The sequence below is a fragment of the Coenobita brevimanus genome, chromosome 70, assembly GCF_032717465.1.
Source record: "Coenobita brevimanus isolate Jiangsu-jjx chromosome 70, ASM3271746v2, whole genome shotgun sequence".
Lineage (NCBI taxonomy): Eukaryota > Metazoa > Arthropoda > Malacostraca > Decapoda > Coenobitidae > Coenobita > Coenobita brevimanus.
The window spans coordinates 11,335,273-11,357,414 of record NC_137023.1 but is presented as its reverse complement, the minus strand read 5'-3'; the positions used below and the strand labels follow the sequence as shown (position 1 = coordinate 11,357,414).

At 41.7% G+C, this 22,142-nt stretch overlaps 1 protein-coding gene across 1 annotated transcript in view; it reads left to right on the top strand.

Annotated features, from left to right (window-relative positions):
• Nucleotides 1-22,142, top strand: part of LOC145406388 (uncharacterized) — a 246,849-nt gene that overhangs the window by 135,761 nt on the left and 88,946 nt on the right. The window contains exons 10-16 of the mRNA XM_080277552.1: nt 2,216-2,538; nt 7,126-7,186; nt 7,596-7,623; nt 7,723-7,882; nt 8,629-8,794; nt 11,227-11,504; nt 12,432-12,705. Coding sequence (XP_080133678.1) covers nt 2,216-2,538; nt 7,126-7,186; nt 7,596-7,623; nt 7,723-7,882; nt 8,629-8,794; nt 11,227-11,504; nt 12,432-12,705 — 1,290 coding nt within the window. The remainder of the gene's footprint in view (nt 1-2,215; nt 2,539-7,125; nt 7,187-7,595; nt 7,624-7,722; nt 7,883-8,628; nt 8,795-11,226; nt 11,505-12,431; nt 12,706-22,142) is intronic.

Genomic DNA, 22,142 nt, shown 5'->3' with positions numbered 1-22,142 from the left:
TAGCCTCTATTAACACGAAATTAGCAAGAGTAAATTTATCTAAGTCAGCCCTGATAAAATGAAAATACCAGATAATACTCAGTGAATGCAAAATATATTATTACAGATACAAAATATTATTAATAATGCCTGACATCCAAACTTTACATTAATCACAAAAACCTCACCAGGCCTTCAAATTAACACTTATGCCATACAGTACAAGAACAAAATGCAACAACACTCATACTCAAATTACACAGCAGTTAGATGGCTGGAGACTTCCTGAGCACTGACAATAATAGCAACTGTACAGGGGAGGACAGAGATGTGAACAAAATGAGGAGTAGATCTAAGTGGCAATTAATGTAGAGACTGAGCTCATTATATAGGGGCCGGCAGAGCTTGATACAACTTGTAAGAAGGACACGCAAATGAACCCATGGGGACAAAGAGTTGACAATCTTGCTCTGAACAACAGAAAGAACGACTTTCTCTACTATAACGGTAGAAGGGGGAACTGAGGTAGAACACGCTCGTGATCAAACATGCAGCATACTGTACGTTAGAATTACACAAAGGATGATGAAATCATAGGCTATGTAACAATATATATATATATATATATATATATATATATATATATATATATATATATATTTTCTTCCCCCAACACTCCTGGCAGACTCGCATCAAATTCTTGATGGTCGTAGCATACTCGTAACTACTGTAGAGGGGGTCGTCCTAGCTACTTCTAGCTACTCTTAGCAGCTCATGGCTACTCGTAGACCTTTGCGGACCATTTGATTCGGCAATGCGTAGTGACTATTAGGTACTCATAACGCTGCCCTAGGGAACTCGTAGCAATGCTTAAGCTATGCGTAGCTACTTGTAGTGCCCACCTGGCGCACTCCTAGATTGCTGGATTCTTGGCCAAATTGACAAGAATCAGCGAGGAGTTTGAACTCTTGGTGACTCTTCGTCCGATTCCTGGATGTGTGAAAGCCTCTACCTAAGCCTCCTCTAGTACAAAGCCGTTTTGATTATATTCTTACTGTTAACAGATAATTTTGCTAAGGAGAGAGATTTTATGAACTAGTGATATAAGATTTAATCTTCATTCACTTAGGAGAGAGTTCTCGTGGTGGAAGAATTATATATAGCCATTGTTAATCCATTCACTGGGTTGAATGTAATCTTCTGGTGCTGGCAAGTATAAAATGAGAATAAAAAGTCATCCAGTTGAAGTGGTTAGAATATATGCAATACTAGATATGGTCTGCTGGTACCTGAACTCCTTGACTATGTACAATGACGTTTTTGATAACTTACTCCCGCTAACTCAAAATTATTTTGTTCAGTTCAGGAGAGAATTTATGAAGTGGAGGGATGAACATGACAGAGCTATGCTAAGGTGAAAAAAAACATCCACTAGCGGCAACAATGGGAAAGACGACAATGGAGAGAGAGAGAGAGAGAGAGAGAGAGAGAGAGTTTTAGATTTTTTAATAGTGCAAAATAGCACCCTTTATTATGTCGCCAGAGAACCCATTAGATTTAAGAGCATTATTGATCCAGTTCTCAGTAATAGTAAATAACTGTTCAGAATGTAAAGTTGTGGGAAACTTAGTCAAAGGGAGCAGGAAAGAAAATTTTTAGTCAAGGAAAATCAGAATCGAACAGTAATTACGGAAAACACGTGAGAAAAAAGTGTCCGAAAATTTATAGATATCTTATACCTGGCAGGGGTTGTGTGGGTAAAAAAAAATAATAATAATAATCGAAATACACCACAAACTAGTGTAATGAAGGATATTTTTACTATGGCATTGTTTATCGCAAAAAGAAATACCCAAAGGTTGTGGGAATACAAAAAAGTTGCTCTCAATGGAAAAAGCTTAACAAGAGAGATCCAGACTAAGAATCGTTTATCTCGAGATTTAAGGTAGCACTGCGTTCGTTCCCGTTATTGAAGCAGGTAATCTGGATTGTAAATGAGATGGTTTCATGTCGTATTCCGAGGGATGGTTGGCATTTCCAAGGACTGACGGCTACAATTTTCGTGGTAGGAGGCAAGACTGGGACGTAATAAAAAGTGAATGGCTAACAGTCTACGTTAATGGCCCACGTGTAGTCGTTGGCAGTTAATCTAAGCCTGATTCCTCTAAATGCTGTCCTATTGTCTCTACGTAAACTTAAGATTAAGATGTATTTTATTTTTCACTTTGGTCACCAGAGGGTCAGAGAGTTTGGCTGCAGTTCAAAGTGTTCGAGGTGGGCGGTGGAGATGGCCGACACAGCGGCAACATGTGGGAGAAAACGACTGCCACCACCGGAATTCACGACCACAGCTACAACACCTTCCACACCTACCACAAAGAGGAGGGCGGGGTCCATACCATATCTGCCTCTGGGTTGAAGGATCCTGGCAGCCACAGAACACAAAGGTCTGTCAACTACTCAACCACCACGACAACCATGAACAGACCTACTTCAGGCTCCATACAAACACCCGATGACAACAAACTGAAACCAAAGTGCGAGGAGGACTATGTGGAGGTGAGATTACCATTTCACCATGAAGATAATAATTATTTAAGTGTTTAACCCTATTAAGTTCAAAGGTTTTAGTATAATATACAGCAACCCTTTGTAGCATTATTATTTTCATTATCATTATTATTATTATTATTATTATTATTAGTGGTGGTAATAGTAGTAATAGTAGTAGAAAGCTGCAGCAGCCCTAGATTCATCAAAAAAAGAACCCAGTGGACTGCAGGCTGAAACTGCTTTTTTTGCAGCCCACCATTCACCATTTGGGGGATGGGGAGGAATCTGATACGGCAGTGGAGCAGCCAAGTAAAAACGGTGCCACCACGTGAAGGCATTCCTCTCGAGAAGCGATAAACCCTATGGAGTCGTGTGATTAAAAACAGTGAATCAGAAAACCTCCTGGTGTGTTCGTGAGTCTGGCGGTTGAAGTAGAAACTGAATACATGATGCAGGTAGTACTTTGTTAATACTGACTTGGCCGTTCTCGGAACACACGAGAAATCGCCCATTGGAGTGCAAGAGAGCGTTATATATGGACCGTGATGTATGCAAATCCTTTACTCTTATGAAAGAACTTTGGTGTTATGGTCTGCTTAAGCATGCATGAAGCATTAATATTCAGTAGGGAGAATTCCTTTTGAGTCAAATAGGCAGTTTTTCTACCATTCCCTACAATTGCTTTTTTCCTTCAGAAACATTTTCATCTTTACACTATTCTGTTTTCTTTGTTATTCTTTATGCATCACTGACATTTTGTTAATCATACACTACTCATTTTAAGACTTTCGATAGAAGATTACCCTCAGAGTCGAAAAATTTATGACAATAGCAGTCCCACTTCTATTGTCCTCTCTGTCCACCTCATGTTCCCTGACTTCACTGTCACCCTCTACTCTTCCTTTGTACCTTCTCTAGTCATATTTATATTTAACTTTTTGTCTTTCTCTAATAATCCCACCTCTTATTTTCTCATTCTCAATTTTCATTATTCTGTTTCTTCTTGCTCACTCCATAACTCTACTTTCCCTCTCGCGTCTGTCACTCTCCCCTCTCCCTCTTTCTTCCACTGAACCATCCTTTCTTTTTTCTCAGTTGGTTCCACATCTCTTCGTTTCCCGTGTTCGTATTTTTTCATGTACTTTTCTTCTCTCACTCCTCCCACTCTCACCTCTTTATCATACTCCGGTCTCCTCTCTTCCTCAGTCCTAACAAATTTACAGTTCCCTCCCATCTACTCTCTCTCTCTCTCTCTCTCAGTGCCTCGGTGTTAAACCACCCATTCTTATATTACTATTCCAAACTCCTCCTGCCTTTATTATCGCTTATCTTCCTATCTACAATATTAAGATATTTAGTTTTCCGTTTCCTTTACCTCGCCACTTCTTACATACTTATTCACACACACACACACACACACACACACACACACACACACACACACACACACACACACACACACACACACCTGTCCAACATGTCAGTCCTTTTATCTTTCTTCATTCACCTCCAGGTCCACTACCTTCTTAGCGTTTTGTACCTCTTTCACCTGCTTTCTCTCCCTCCCTTCCCTTCCATTTGTCTCATCCCCATTCCGTCCCCGACTTCATCCTCCCCTTTCTCTCCTACTTCCTTTTTCTCAGCCCCTCTCTTCCTTTTTTCTTTTTTTTCCTCTTCCTCCCACCTCCTCTAGTGTCTGATTCTCATTCTTTATCCCGCTTCCTCTTTCCCTTCCTCTCGTACGTCCTATTTTGGTCTTTTCTCTTCGGTCACCTTTCTCTTTACCTCTTGTCTTGCCTTTTCTTTCTTCCTGGTTCCATTTTCATTCCTCCCTTTCATCTCCTTCCTGTCGAACAACCTTCTTTCTTTCTCTTCCCTATTCTCTTCGCCCTCCCTCCCTATACCTTCCTTTCCCTTGTTCCCTACACTTTTACCCATGTCCTCTTCTGTTCTCTGTTCATCTGAATTCTTTTTCCTCTCTCTCCCCTCCCTTTTTTCTTCTTCCACAAGATTTCTTCCCATGCCCTCTTCCCTTCGACCCTCATTTCCCCTCTCCCTTATTCTTTCATCTCCCCTCTCCTGCCCTGCCCTGCCCTGTTGTCTCTCTCTCTCTCTCTCTCTCTCTCTCTCTCTTCTCACCTCATCTACCGCTTAATCAAGGTTTTCTTTATACGAATATTCCCTCGAGTTCCTGCCGACACATTCACACAGAAACACTTTCGTCCCTTTCCTTTACTTCGTCTTGCCTTTCAACATGAATTGATCCTCCTCGGTTGCTGTCATTGTTCCGGCTGCATGTATTTATTCTGATGTACTACATTATACATTCCATTGTTGATATTATAATACCTTGTATATAGCCATGCTTCGTGATTATTCTCGTAATCTAAATGCAGTGGACATCGTTGTGAAGAAAAGTAGCTGCGCTGCCGTGACGTACTTGTAACTGCACTAGGTAGAGTTAGCCAGGCATTTATCGTTAATTATAAATAGACTGTAGATCAGTAATCATGTTGGTGTGTGGATGGACCTGATGCACATGTATGTCACCGTTTAATGATGGCGATGGCACGGGAGAAAGTAATTATTGCCCTCCTTTAGCAAGACAATTCGATATAGTTTGTGTGTGTGTGTGTGTGTGTGTGTGTGTGTGTGTGTGTGTGTGTGTGTTTTGCCAAACTGTCTCGAAAAGTTGAGGACGAATTATCACTAAACCTTCAGGAAATAGCAGCTGTATGGAAGCTTGTTACTGTTGGTGAGTATGTGATTAAAGACAACCTAATGCCAGCCGCTGTATACTTTTCTAATATGGATCGGTTTTTTGTAGAACGCGTTGACCAAATTCCGTAGAGTTTTTTTTTTTTTTTTCTTTCAAATTTGTTTTGTAGGTAGCTTATACCGTAACCAACAACATATTTTGGCGGACGACTAGTAGTCAGCCCCCAAATGCTTTTGCTTCATTTATATTTTATCATGGTTACTGTCATATGATTTAATTAGCCTTTGACATCTATGGAGCTGAAGGAGAGAGACAGTCTCCATGAACTGTTCAGCACGACGACGTCTTTTGTTTTATTTTTGTTAGGTGAACGGCTTTAAATAATATAGCATATGGCAATTCTAGCATTTCAGAAGGCTCCACGGAGTAGGTATTATCGGTATAGTAACGGGAAACAGATTATACTCGTATTAATTACTTATGCTGACATAGAAGAGTTCCTCAGCCTAAAAATCAGTTGCTTTGTATTGGGGTGTACACAGTACGATAGTAGAAAAACGACAAAGATTGGTAACAATGGAGAATTTACCTGGGCACTGCGCAGTTGGGTATGAACGAAGCAGAGAATGTATGAAGTCTTTCCATGGATGCAATGTGAGATGCATGCAGGGAAATGTCAGGTAATGGGAATGCAGCAGTGCTCGTAGAAAGATGAATTTTGTGAATGACACAGTGAAAAAAAACGTGGGGTTGAATAACAAAACGAACTGAATAATACTTGAGAAACAATGTTAAATGTATGTCAGTAAAGCAAGCGAAGAAAATAGTGAGGAAATTAAAGCAAATTAAGAATAGGAACTTTTAGGTAGGTAGATAATATGTTGAAAAAAAAAAATGATTTAAAGATGTTTACATAGAGTGGCAAAATTAGTAAACTTATGGATGGTACAGTACATGTGTGAAAAACAAAAAAACGAGAACTATGACAAGTAAAGAGAACATTGCAGCCAGTTTAAACTGGGGAAAATCGGGCAAACTCATTATCAGTCTTATAGATGGCTTAAACAGGAAAAGTTAAGAAGGAACGATATGGGGACTGGAAGCGAGATTGACCGTGAAGAAACTCACCATATAAATAACATCAACTGTGTGTGTGTGTGTGTGTGTGTGTGTGTGTGTGTGTGTGTGTGTGTGTGTGATAGTATTGGTCCTGGGAAAGGGGAGGGGAGTTAAATAATAAACAAAACCGGGAAAGGGGAGGGGAGTTGAGTAATAAACAAGACCGGGATGTTGTGTAAATTACTGTAGCATTGATATAAGAAAGTAATCAATCGACTTGAAGGAATGTGGTCTTGTATAATTTTATGCAGGAGTAAGAAAGAAGAGAGACTAAGGGATACCACGGGCATACTTTTCTAGCAATAGCATTGAAAAAGTATGTAAGAGAGTGTGAAAGAGATTGTAAAGTCACGTGTTGATAAATAACTACAGGAAGTGGGAGTTACAAAATAACCTTATATTGTATTAGTAGAATTTTTGCACAAAGTCTTCTTGCTAACATATTTTAGAAGCAGATAGGAATTAGTCTGTAGTGTAAAAAATGGATCTGCAAAAGCCTACGACAGAGTAAACATACTGTTGTTGTGACAGGTACTCAGTTTATATACATTAGTGAAGGACGGGTAACCCACTCTGAACGATGATGTAACGACAGGGGTGAAGTGTATTTGTATTGCAGTCATGTAGTGTGTGTGTGTGTGTGTGTGTGTGTGTGTGTGTGTGTGTGTGTAACGCGAATGTTAAGTGTGTTTGTGCAGCAGGTTTGTTTGTGTCGTGGGAATGCTTGTGCCGCAGGTGTGTGTGTTTTCCCACAGGTTTGTAATGTGTACCGAAGGTGTGTTTCTGCCACTGTCATGGGTTGTGCTTTTGTCACAGGTGGGTTTTTGCAGCAATATAGTAGTGAGTGTTTCAGTTGTTTGTGCTTCTGGTCCGTATGTGTCACAAATGTGTTTGTGTTTCGGGTGTGTACAGTCTTTTTGCTGTAGGTGTCTTTTTGTCGCAGATGAATCTGTGCCAAGTGTGCGTTTTTATCGTTGGTGTGTAGTGTTTCTGCTGAAAGTATTAGTGTGTGTGTGTGTGTGTGTGTGTGTGTGTGTGTGTGTGTGTGTGTGTGTGTGTGTGTGGTGTGTTTTTACCACGGGCATGATCATGCTCGAGGTCAATTTGTGGTGCAGGTGTTTTTGTGCCGCAGTTGTGTTGTGTTTTCGCCAAAAGATAATTATGTGTGTTTCAAGTATATTTGTGCCAAAGGTGTGTTTTTGCCATAGGTATGTTTGTGCCACAGGTGTGTTTGTGCTACAGGTGTGTCACAGGTATGTTTGTGTCAGGTGTGGTTGTGCCTGAGGTACGTTTTTGTCGCATATGTGTTGTGCCACAGGTGTATTTGTTTTACAGGTGTGTTTGTGCCACAGGTGTATTTGTGCTGCAGGTGTGTTTGCCAAGGTGTACTTGTGCCACAAGTATGGTTGTGCCCATGGTGTGTTTGTGTCACAGGAGTGTTTGTGCCGGAAGAGTGTTTGTTCTGACGGTGTGTTGTGCTTCCGCCAAAGGTACAGTATGTTGGTGCCACAGGTTTGTTTGTGCCGCTGATGTGTCTGTAGTACATGGATGTATGTTTGGACCGCAGGTGTGATTGTGTCATAGTTGTGACGAGTGGTTGTGCCACTCTTTTGGTGTGTTTGAGCCACAGGCATGTTTGTACCGGTGTGTTTGTGTCATAAGCTTGAACTTAATGTGACTGATGATGCTTGTCTGCTGTTCGGGATGATGCCAGCGGGGCAAAGATTCATGTGAAAAGGATTGACCGTGACAGTACTACTCGTATTAGCAGCAAAAATTCATCAAATATTCTGTGCGAGTTTTGTGTCCTGAATTCCATATTTCTCCATCATTCCTGAAAGCCACAAGGTATCTTTCCTCCTCGTACTTCGTTGTGCAGTTTATATTGCTGTCACGTTAAAGAATTTCAACACATTCCATCGCTACAGACGGCACGGTGTTGGTGACCTTTTGATCGTACTTGTACAGTCTGTCAAATATATATTGCGCAGGAGGGGTTCGATGATATTCGAAACAGCCAGTTAAATTTACGAGGTCAACAGAAGATTAAACTAGTATCATTTGAAAATTATATTTAAACAGTACTCATTAGGATATGTCACAACCAAGAGATGTATGGCAGCCTCATCAAAACCAGTTTACCGGTTTACGTTGGATAAAATCACTGGATATTTTTCAAGTCATCGGCCTTGGTGTCTGATGGTTTCGGGCCAAATGTGCACCGGCAGTTTTTTAATTAACTCTACATTATTGCTCAGGTTGTGCTGGGCGCGGGTGCTGGCGAGGTGGTGCGGCTGTGTGGGGCGGTATCGGACGGGCAGGTGGGGAGGCTAAGTTACGTGTCCTATGGCTCCTGGCTGCGGCTTGACCTTCACACAGTACATAAGGGGGTTGGAAGGGGCTTCCAGGCGCTCTACTACACAGGTATGTATTCCAAGGGAGGGGGGTTATCTTCTTTGCTGTGGTTCTCGTTCTATTTGATATTCTTAGTGTTTTTGTTTTTGCTTAGTTGTTTTCATTTCCTGTTTCATTGTCCTAGAGAGCTTTCTTCATTATCGTAATTTGGATTTATTAGCAGATGGTGTTATATAGTTTTGCCTTCATACTCTGACTATATTATAATTTGGTTTTACATATTCTTGTTTTCCTTTGGTCGGTAACAGGTTTTAAGGGTTTATATTTCATCATCCTCTGCGTTGCTTATGGTCTGAATATCCATATAAATGTTTTTTTTCCTTATATTCAGAAGCTCACCTTTCATCATCATTAGTCAGTGAAAAGGGTCGAGATAAAAATGATGCTGTCGATGCTGATTCAGATATTGTTAATGTGCCTATGTATGGCTTTATGTTCTGTCTGTGTTCAAGACTCCCAGCAGTACTTTCCAATGGATTCTGATTCTTCTTGAACTCCAGTTTAAAGTAAATTTTTGTGGTTATCAGTGCAGGATACCTACATGGTGTCAGGTATTAGTTTCAGTAGAGGAACTTTTTTCAACCAAAGTCTTCATCGATGCAGATACAAAAATTGTAGGTGTTTGATAATGTATAAAACTTCATGGATTCCCTGTGGCATGCTACTGTATGTCATTCCACTAATTTTTAGTAGTGTGGGGCACAAGGAATACGATCAACAGACTTGAATCCTAAATTTATGTTTGTAACTCCACATAATATTATCTTCCAGTAATAGTTATTGCATCATCGTACGAATGACCACGACAATCCTTCATTATTGTGTGATTCCCAGTTAGACAGTCAGTAAGTTTAGCAAATGAAAATTTTATTTTTCAAATGACTCAGATGTTAAGACAAGCCTGACAATGGATATAAAATGGTCAACATGGAAAATGTAAGGCATAGTCAGTTGATACATAAGTTGCTTTGTTAAGTATCTTATCAAGTTGATAAAGGAGTTATATATTTGCTCTTTAACAGCAGCATGACCCTGAATGTGCTGATCAAGAAAATTATCGATATTGACAATAGTGTTGTTGTTCGGTTTGAACTTTTATGCATGGAATCTTTTGTTCAGACTTTTTCTTCATAGTGCTCGCTCCTGACCTCCATAAAACGCACGGCACTTCCTAAATGCTAGGTTAGTAATATATGCTATATGCGCTGTTAGTTTTTATTTCGTATTTGCTGAGCAGGAAATTTAAAAAAATCATTTTATTACATTGCTTTTGTGTTGTCGCAGCTGCTCTGTATACAGTATTTCACAATATATAAATACTGTCAATGGAACCTCCAGCATCAGGTTGGTAAAGAGAATGTCTACCCCTTCTACTGATTTAGGTTCCGTCCCACCTGGGGCGGAGATTGAAGAGGGTACAGTAGTAAATCCTGTCATGTAATGTCACATGCTTGCACCCTGTCGAGAATTCATTGATATCATATACAGTCTTTTTTACCCACAAGCACAGCCGTTACACCATTCGCATGTACTTTTCACCCAACAACCATATATAGTCCTTCCACACCTATATCCATGCGCAAAACATTGATTGGAGTCTAACTACTTCTGTGAAAGAAAGTGTTATTCCTCGACTATATTGATCCACAACCCCACAGCACCTGTAGAGCTGTTTACCATTGTCAGTCGCTTGCAAAACAGCTGTTACAATTTTTATATATATGCATTATCTGTTTACCTTAATAAATGATCCTGACAAGATGAGCTTCTTCTTGGATTTGTTTATATTTATCTGATCATCAGTGATGTAATTATCATTATTTGTGGTAAGTAATTGTGGTTTCTCAATCATTCGAAGCAATGAAATACCTCCACCTATTGTTGGTACTGTCATGCCTTCAGTTCTCACCATATAGTCCTGCATTCCATGTGAAAAAAAAGCCAGCCTTTTTTAAATATTACAGCAAATCCAAAAGTTCAACTTGAATGGCTTTCCAATACAGTAGGTAGTTGCTCTGATTACAAACTAAGGTACTAAGATGTAGGTACTTCTAGTATCTTACAGTGCACATACATAACAGCCAGCCTGTGAAAATAGTTTCTGACATGCAGGCAAACTACAGTCTGACACACTCACAAGCCAGTTTGTTTTTACTTTTCTTCGAATATGTTTCTATAACAAGGAACGTTCTTCAAAATGACAACCATGTGTCTCATATCGAAAACGATGATTCACTTTCACATGTAGTGCGTGCACTGCATGTTAAGAAACACTTAAATCAATAACACTTAACAAATCTAGTTCCTTATTTCTGGATATTTTAGCTCCCATGAGATAAGAATCAGTCGGGATGGTTTAGCTGATGTTATTCACCCGCGAGGGTTGTGTCCTTCAGTGAGTAGCTTAGAGACTGATTTGACCTCACCTTCATTCACTCTAGGGACCAACTTTGACGAGCGTGTGGTTTTGCACCTGGATGAACCTGCAAGGAGCCCCGACCCCAGATCTGATCCAAAAATTACTTCACACAAAACGTCTGGTGGTACGGGAGGTTCTCTGGGACTGAAAGGAGGTAGACTACACACCCTGAACTTCCCGCTACCTCCTGCCCCAGGCGTCATCCTAACCCGGCAGCTGGTGGCTCCCCTCGGGCACCAGCTGCACCTCAGACTTTTTAACGTGGCTACCCTTGCTTCACCTGAATCTCCTTGCCTCCAGGTTTGTGATGGATAAAAAAGTGTCTACCATATACTCCGTCCTAAGATAGTGCCTTCCAATTTTGTGTTGTGTCCTCTTTTCCCCTCAGATCTCTAGCATCATGAATTGCCTGTAATTGTTGGGACATTTCATGTTAAAATTCATTGTTTAAGATTTTAAGAAAAGACGACACCTACCGTAGGCTTATGTAAGTGTTGCTAGACATTTGTAATAAGACAGTGATAGCAGAAATGATGATGATAAATTTGACGTTAATGATGACGATGAGGACGGCCTAATACGATGTGTTACTCACAGGACTACATAGAGGTGGAGGACTGGTATGCAGGTCGGAGTGGAGCTGCCTGGCGGGTGTGTCAGGTGGAACCGTCTGCTCACAACCAGCTCTCCATCAGATCCACCTTCAACACTCTTCTCATTCGTGAAGTCCACATCCGCCCAGGCCAGCCAGCCACTCATCAGTTGATGAATAATTCTTCAATTTTCTTTCAAAAGCATCCTGCTCATGATATTTCCTCCACTCATCATCCACCCAAAACCTCATTCAGTTCCACACAGCGTTCAACCACAAGCACAGATACTTCCACCACATCTTCGGTTATTTATGATTCTTCCAATTCCGCCAAGACGGGTCCAACTTTCACATCAGTCAAAGATTTAGTTACTTCACATTCTGCTTCATCACCCTCTCCTCCACCTACTCCTGCCACCCGTCAAAGTTCGTCATCAACCAACTCCTTCCCCTCTGAAGTGAAAACTCCTCTTTCCTTGCCACCGTTTTTAATTCGGTCTTACGTCAGAGATAGATCTGTATATCCTCAGGCATCACACACCCCAACCACTGCCACACACCGCTTCCCTACCACACCCACTACCACATTTCACACATCTGACGCACCCGAAATTTTTACACCCTCTTCTACACAGCTTCCATCAACTATAACCTCTCCTACCGCCACCACAACAACAACAGACCCAAGCTCCACCATTGCCTCCTCTAGACACCACAACTTCACCTCGCCTCTCCCTGCAAATGGTGTTCCTTTCCCTCCTCTCCTGCCGGCACACCCCGATCCGGAAATCATCCCCTTACCTCCGTCAGTTCTACTACCAGCACCCCCAACCACAACCGCCAACATCAATAGCAGTAACTGGGTGTCTTCAGTCGCCTTCTTCAGTGCCTCGTACGAAATTCTTGCGGGTAAGTGTCTGCTCGTTTTCCTCTTCCTGGATCCCATCCACTCCTTGCACAACTGTGATGATGATGATGGTGATGATGATGATGATAAGGAAGAGACGTTCTTGCCAATAATATATATATATATATATATATATATATATATATATATATATATATATATATATCATTAACAAAAGTATCCCAAATTAAATCTCTAAGTTCTTGTCTTATAGGTGTCTAATACATGAATTATGTACGTTTCGTTATTTAATAGTATACTGCAGTTCGTCCTGTCATTGCATCATCCATTCATCCAGCCCTCCCTCCCTCCATCCATCCATCTGTTCATCCATTTGTCGATCGATCCATCCATCCATCAAAACCTTCATCCATCCATTCATCCATCCATCGATCCATTAGCCGTTCAGTCCTATGTTACCCCATCATTAACGTAGGGGCCGGGGTCTATGCTGTAAAGTTCAGACATTTACAGTATGTAAAGGGTACCAGTCATTGCTCCCTGAGTGGCATTATGCATGTATTAATTCAACCGTTTCTAACATTTGAACTACCATAAAGCATCTTAACCTGCTAGGCCACCTGCCTATACTGTACTGTTACCAGCGATATAAACTAGTCAGGTCGCCCCAACCTGCCGTTTTCTTTATTATTTTTTTGTAACCCTTTATACTCTCTCTCTCTCTCTCCTTTGCCACTTGTACTTATTTTTTGTTCTCTTTGCCTCACGCTTATTGAAAAAAAAAAAAAAATCAATTACCACCAATTCTAGCCCTCACGCAGACTTTATTCACCCTGCCTCCCTGACACAATCGTTCACCTGCCAGCTTCAAACCATTAACTGTAACATTAAAAAATTATCACACCAACCACACTAACTCATTTACCTAACCATCACCTTCAGTCAGTCTTTACCTTACCCCCTCATTCAAATGTTAATCTGTCCCTCTCACTCAACCATTCATCCTATCACCACCCTACCACACCCTCACCTTTCATCCTACCATCACTTTACTATATTCTCTCTCATCCTCACCATACCTTCTTCATTCAACCATTCACTTTGCTAGTGTCAGTCAACCATTCATTTTACCACCTCACTCAACTATTCACTTTAAAAACTCACTAAGCCATCCACTTAACCAACATCACCTAGCCATTCATTCATATTACTTGATATAGTGCTGCCTACTTTTTCTCTTACCTTTATCATTCTTTTATGTATCTGCCTCCCTTTCATCTTATTGTTTCGCCCATCCTTCCTGTCGCTTTACTACTCTTCTGTCCACTTCCGTTGGCTCTACACAGAGCAGTAAACGTAATGGTTTCCTGATTTCCTGAAACCCAGGAAATCATTTACAATTCTGCATGGTAAACATATAGCCGAGTAGCGGGGTGATGTGGAGTCTACTATGGTGCCTCTGTTAGCTGGTTGGAGAGACGCAAGTACGGCGTCCATCTAGGAACTAAACCTCCACTCTTTCCGGCACCTTGCTGTACCGAGGCCCAGTCTACTGCAAAGGAACCGTGGTTCCCCACACCCTCACCTAATATTCTCCCTCCTATCATTTTCACTCAACTCTTCACCTCATTATCACTCTTACTCATACGCCTTTCACCCTACCACACCCTAACTCAACAGTCACCCTATCACACCTTCACTCAGCATTCACCCTACCACACCCTCACTCAGCTTTCACCCTACCACACCCTCACTCAACTTTCACTTTACCACTTTGCCACACACTCACCATTCACCTTACCATCACCCTCACTCACCATCGTCCTTCAATCACGCTCACACACCATTTACTCTACCACACACCCTTACTCAATATTCACCCTACGACACACACACACCCAACATGCATCCTACCACACTGTCACTCAGCATTCACTTTAAAACACTCACACGCAGCATTCACCCCACCATACCCACACTCAGCATTCACCCTATCACACACTTACTCAACATTCACCCTACCACACTGTCACTCAGCATTCTTCCTACCACTTCCTCACTCAACACTCAACCTAGTACACCCACACTCTGCATTCACCCTACCACATCCTCACTCATCATTCATCCTGCCACACTTTCAGTCAACATTCAGCACTCACCCTACCACATCACACCCTCTCTCACCATTAATCCTGCTGCGCTCTCATTACTCTTTCACCCTACGACTCCCACCCTTAACAGTCACCCTACCACATCACACTCTTAATCACTATTAACCCTATTGCGCTCTCATCATTCTTTCACTCTACCACTCCGCCCATAACATTCACACTACCACATCCACACTCAACATTCACCATACAACACCGTCGTACGCCATTCACCCCAGCGCACTCTCCTTTCACCCTACCACAACCTCATTCAAAATTCGTCCTAGTACACCCTCAGTCAACATTCACCCTGCCATACATTCACTCAACATTTGCACTACCGCACTCACATTCAACCTGCCGCACCCTAACTCAACATTCAACCTGCCGCACCCTAACTCAACATTCACCCAGCCACACCCTTCATTAACGTTCACTCAGCCACATTCTCACTTAACATTAACCATACTGCACTCTCATTCACCTTTCACCCTACCAAACTTTCACTCATCATTCACCATACCACACCCTCATTCACCTTTCACCCAACAACACGCTCACTTAACGTTCACCCTTCCACACCCACGCTCAGCATTCACCCTATCACGCCCACATTCAGCATTCACCCTGCCATCACCCTCACTCAGCATTCACCCAATTATCACTCACACACATCAGCTACACTATCATTATCCTTACCATTCACCCTCTCAGTTAAACCATCACTCCCACTCAACCAATAACCTTACCACACTCCCAACCATTCACTCTGTCATACGCTCTCTCAGTTATTCACTTTTTCTCACTGAATTATCCACATTCCCATCATTCTAATCCAACTGTTCACCCTGTTATTATCCTACAACCCTCAGTCATCCATGCACCCTGCTATCACCCTATTGCCTTCACTCATTCATTAATCCCACCACAACCCTCTGCGCCGGTCCACCCTTTTTTTTTTCATTCACCCTCCTAACTATTGACTTTGCAATTCACGCCCAATGATTCACTCTGTCACCATCGTTTTCCTCATTACCCGACCATTCTCACAAATCCACTCATTGTTCTCATCATGGCTAACCTCATGCCTTAAGTCTCTTGTCCTTCGAACGTTTTCCATTTTTATGCAGTTAGCCACAATTATCATTCATATGGCGTATTATCAACTGTATTCTTGCTAATTTCGGACGTTTCTATTAAGTTCAGGGAGAATTTTCAAATTGAAGGGGTATTATGCCGTTCATTAACAGCCATCACATCGAGTCTCCCCTGACCTACGTGTAACTCCTGTGTTTTACCAAAATTAAATTGGTTATATGTAATTCGGGTTAACGTTGTTAATAGTCAGATCCAGAGACCACTCATGTTCATTTACCACTCATATCTTTTTTAGCATTCACATTCATTTATCGTAAGCATAGTATAATCGTGTGTGTGTGTGTGTGTGTGTGTGTGTGTAGTGCAGCAAGAACTGGTAAAAGGGTTTTTGTATAACGTAGGATGGTTCGAATTAGGTTTCACATGGGCCAGTTTCATTTTCATGCTTTTTATATTTTTACCTCGACCGGACGGAGTCCGACGAGGTATTGCTTTTGGTCAAGTTTGTTTGTTGTTTGTTTGTTTGCTTGTTAGCAACATTTCGTAAAAACTGCTGAATGAAATTACATGAAATTCTTAGGATATGTGGACACTGGTCCCCCCCAAAAGTGATAAATTTTCGAGATAATCGAGTGACCACGAAAGGTCAAAATCAAGGTCACGGAAAACGGTTCAAGAAAGAGATGTTTGCTATTAAGAACATACAGGAATTCGTAATAAGGGTTTTCATTTGGCATTAAGATCTTTGACCTTGAATAACCTTGAAAGGTCAAACTCAAGGTCATGAATGTTCAAGGGAATATAACTTGAAACTGGTTGAAGATAGGGAGATGTTTAGTATTATCTGTTTATACAAAATCCCACATGGGTTTTTAATTGATAACATGACCTTTGACTATAAGTGACCTTGAAAATTCAAACTCAAGGTCACGCATATTCAGGGGGCTATAACTGGAAACTCGTTCAAGATATATATGTACTATTACCAAGATTCAGGATGTCTCATATGGGCTTTCATTTGGTAACATGACCTTTGACCTTCAGTGACCTTGAAAAGTTAAGATCACAGATTTTCAGAGAGTAAGTAGCTTGAAAACTTGTTGTGCCATTACCTAAGACTTCAATTGTGCACTGACACTAAATGGCAGAAACGAGTCAGTATTTAATAGCAATAAACTACCTGCTGTTGGGCGAGGTTTGTTGTTCCTGGCACCGCTTGTTTGATTTTATTTATTTATTTATTTATTTATTTTTTGGCCCCAAATAATTGCCCCCATTGACGTTAAAATACACACACATGGGAGAGAGAGAGAGAGGGGGGGAGGGGAGTTTTAACCCAAGGCATCCCATCGACATATGGGTACGTCACAACGTTTTGTCACAGCTAGACCCGTCGACGTACTGGTATGTTGCGCAATTGCAAGGTTCATAATTTGCACAATTTTCAATTTTCATGCGTGATTTTTGGTACGTATACACGGGACACCTTCCTCTATTCCTCTACAAGATGCCAAGCAGGGACAATGCCTTACACCACATAACCTCCCCCCCGCACGCCATTGTCTCGGCAATTCACCTGTTACCAGTGCCCTGGCCAATAAAGACATTCAGGGCCAGAGTGATTCCCCAATCGATGACAATGTGGAGGACAAAGTTTACATAGCATTAGAGGAAGAAACAGTCAGAAATGATGATCAGGTAATGTCGCCAAAAAAGGTCAGGTATGTTGATGAGTTAGTGAGTGAAACGATGCTTGTAATGCCAGTGTTACTGTTTGAAAACCAATATACTCTTGTACTACATATAAATTCGTACCTAATGAAAAAATAAATACCTTTTATGAGTGGTGTGGAATAGTTACCTTCACATAGAACTCGTTTTCTTTGGAGCCAGCCTGATAGAAAACCCAGTAAGGTAAGGAGGTACTGCTACCTGTATCTAGTATTTTAAACCTCAGGTGAGCGATTTCTCTATGAATTTTTGATGTTTCTCACTAAAAGTGGAGGTTTGAGCCAAAAAAATTTTTTTCCAAAATTGGTCGGGACTGGGGGGAGTCAGTGGTGGAAAATCGGTCGGGACATGATGGGTTAATGTCCAACAAGGCAACCTTCCACCATCATTGAGTCAGAATATTTTGAAAAAAAAAATACTCATGCACTTATCTAATATACTATAGCATTAGGTGTGTGTGTGTGTGTGTGTGTGTGTGTTTTGGGCAGCCGAAACTACACATTCAAATCGCACCAAAATTGACATAAAAATCGCAAAAAATTCTCTGATGTGAAAAAACTTGGTCCCATCTCGATCGAAAAACTTTTACTACTGGTATGGTGGTTTAGTGGGTAATTATTGTGCTCCAGTCGGATTGAGCCGGTGAAGGTTTATATCCAAGGGGTGGTTGGGGTTGATTGCTCATGTAATGCCACTCAGGGATGAGTGAGGCTGGTTACTCTTATCTTAAATGTCGGGACCAACTGCCTAGCCCCGGGCTTCTATGCTCCTCATGGGGCAATGTAGGATTGGATGATGGATGGATGGATATATTTAATGAGCGATCACATTTTGACCAAAAAAGCTGCTCCAGGCACCCGGCATAGGATCTCCGCAGAATTTTTTGCCCATATGTACAACTAAAATAAACCATAGCAGTGCGAGAGCCCTCTGCAGGAGCAAGTGCGAGGGGCCCAAAGGGCCCACGAGTACTTGTTTTTCATTATATAGTTAATCATTACCACACTGGTAGGTGAGAAGTTTTGGACACTATTAATTTTAATGATGACCAGAAGCATCAGTGCTTGTGGTTTTTAATACAATCTAATATGCTTTAGCACTAGCCGTGTGTGTGTGTGTGTGTGTGTGTGTGTGTGTATTTTGGGCAGCCAAAACTACACATTCAAATTGCACCAAAATTGACACTAAAATCGCAAAAAAATTCGCTGATGTGAAAAATCTTGGTCCCATCACGACTGAAAAACTTTTACTATATTTAATGAGCGATCACATTTTGACCCAAAAAATGCCACTCCCGGTGCCTTGCATAGGATCTCCATAGAATTTTTTGCCCATAGGTACAACTAAAATATACTGTAGTAGTCGCTGTGTGTCTGTGTGTGTATTTCGGACTTGCATTCGGACAACTTGGGTTCTATTCCCGAAGCTGCAAATAACACAGTCAGTTGGTTTGCTGCAAAAAATCCAGGTGACAATGTTAGACTACAACAACACATAAACGTGGCTTGGATTACCTGAAATGATCGCAACTCGCACGCGAGGCGTGAGGAAACAAGTGAGAAGCACGAGGAAACGAGACAAGAAAGCAAGGGTGCATTGCGAGAGCCCTCTGCAGGAGCAAGTGCGAGGGGCCCAAAGGGCCCACGAACACTTGTCTAATACTGTATACTAAAGCATTAGCCGTGTGTGTGTGTGTGTGTGTGTGTGTGTGTGTGTGTGTGTTTTGGGCAGCCGAAACTACACATTCAAATCGCACCAAAATTGACACAAAAATCGCAAAAAATTTGCTGATGTGAAAAAACCTGGTCCCATCACGATTGAAAAACTTTTGCTATATTTAATGAGCGATCACATTTTGACCAAAAAACGCCGCTTCCTGTGCCCGGCATAGGATCTCCATGGAATTTTTTACCCATAAGTACAACTAATATATACTATAGCATTAGCTGTGTGTCTGTGTGTGTATGTCAGACTTGTGTTTGGACAACTTGGGTTCCATTCCCGAAGCTCCAAATAACATGATCAATTGGTTAGCTGCAAAAATCCAAGTGACAGCGTTACACTAGAACAGCACATAAACACGAGAGCCCTCCGCAGGGGCAAGTGGAAGGGGCCTGAAGGGTCCACAAGCACTTTTCATAACTATACAGAGAACAGGTCATGGGCTCAATACTCAAAGACCACCACATACTAAGACAGTGGTTGCCCCAACCGACATCTAACATTATACTTTTGGCATAAACATTCCGTAAAATAACAGTGTCTCCTTCATCATGATTACGTGATAATACTTATCTAACTGCCACCAGGCAATCTTATATAACTTACGAATGACCTCAAGATGGCTGGGGTTTATTCAGTGCTGTTATTGAACACCCCAATAATAAGTATACCAAGTAAAATCGTACTAATAATTTTTAAACAAAATAATTAGCCGTCATCATACTTGAGGGTGTGAAGTCCTAATACCTGTGCAAAGAACAAAAGAGTCCAACCTCCAGCAATCAGAGGCTGGGATTTCATATGCAGAGAGCAACGATTTCTGAGCAGCAGTGAAGAGCATCATATCACCGCAAAGAAATATATGCGTGGATATTGTGTGTGTAGAGGGGGGGGGGTAGAGGCCAATGTTTGGGTGTCGCAGGGGGAGTCAGTGGATGTGGAAGGAGTTTGTTCAGAGCTGGATGGAGCACTGTGGAAAACGGTGGCATGATTCTTTGAGGATTTACAAGTATGAATTCTTGATAACTCATCTTCAAACCTTCGACAGTTTATCACGAGATCCCTCTTTTCATCGAAATGATTACATGAAAGCTTTAATGTAAGATAATTAATGCTTATATTTTGCTCTCATAGTTCATTTATTATAAATGTTAATTGGTCAGCCGAAAATATGGGGGCATACGTCCCCCATGGTCTTCTCTACCCAGAATCCGAGCCTGGTGTGTGTGTGTTCGACCTTGGACATGGCTTAACCGCCCGTTCCCTTAGGTTCAGTGGCCCTACTGTACATGCTACACGCCTTCACATGTCACCACTTAGGCAGTAATAGCCATCATCCTAGTTGTACGGCATAAAATCCAAGGCTGTTTCTTTGTAGACGGGTGCACCGGTATTAATGGGTGTGTTTTAATACCATGTCTGTGTGTGTGTGTGTGTGTGTGTGTGTGTGTGTGTGTGTGTTTGTGTGTGTGTGTGTGTGTGTGTGTATACGCTTGTGAGTGCGTGTGTGCGTGTATGTGCTCATGTGTGCATGTGTATGCATGAATGTGTGCATGTATGTGTGCATGCTTGTGTGCGATCATAAACGCACACTCGCGGGCAACCTAGTGGGCCTATTGCCACCAAAAGTAGGACATGAGACAAACTGAACCAGGTTATGAATATGTCCTCCATCCTTCTGAGCTTAAGCCTTGTGAAATTCGTATGCACACTACTACGGTAACCCATGAACTTGTATGTGACAGAGATGTGACCAGGTAAAGGAGTAATCAGGCACCATCACTTTCCTTCATCTATGCATATGTGGCAGATATCAGATATGGCCAGATTAGCATGTGATTTAGCACTAATACGTCCCTGTGGTAGGAGGGGGCGCGGATCATCCACCCACTTGGTGTAGCAGTACTGTACTCTTTTTTTAGGGTATCTCTGCATTAAAGGGCATTCCAAATGCTTTCCTGTAAACCAGGAAATCATTTACATTGCTGGATGGTAATTTTGTAACTAACCAATAATTGTTCCCTACGTGACAACAAGTGAGTTGGTGGAGGGTTAGTTCCCCTCCATGGAAAACAACCAATTAAAATTATGTACAAGAAGCCTCGGACCAGGACTGACCTACAGGTGACGACTAAGGACCGAACAAAGGACATCGTACGGATTGTGGCTTGTAATGTACAGGATGCAAATGATGAGGTGAAAGAAAGAGAGATTGTCCAGGTGCTTGATGGTGCAAAAGTGTATGTATGAGGATTAACTGAGACTAAATGGTGAGGTTAGAGTGTGTGGGAATGGGAGTATGGATGGGGTATATGCGCGGAAGTGAGTGAGAATGAGAGGGCAAAAGGACTGTGTATTGTTGTGTGCAGGAGATGGAAGGGGAATGGAAGAGAGTATGGATCAGTTGGCACAAGAATTGTGTGGGTAAGATTGAAAGTTGGACTACAAATGTGGGCGACTGTGTGTGTGTATATGCCAATGCAATATCGTGCAAGCAGTGTGAAAGAAAAGCTCTGAACAAATGTGCAGTGTGCATGGAAAAGTTTGAAAGGAATGAGAGTGTTTTTGATTGGAGATAAGAATGGAAAAGTATGGCATGTGAAGGTGGAGGGAGTAGTTGATGAGTGGGATGTGTCTGCAGAAGTGGATGAGAATGGCAGTGCTGTAGTGGACATTTGTGCCGGGAGGGGGTTGGTGATAGCCAACACCCTCTTCAGACACAATATGATCCACAGGTATATGTGGGGAGTGATGAGAAGGGTGGGTGGTAACTGAAT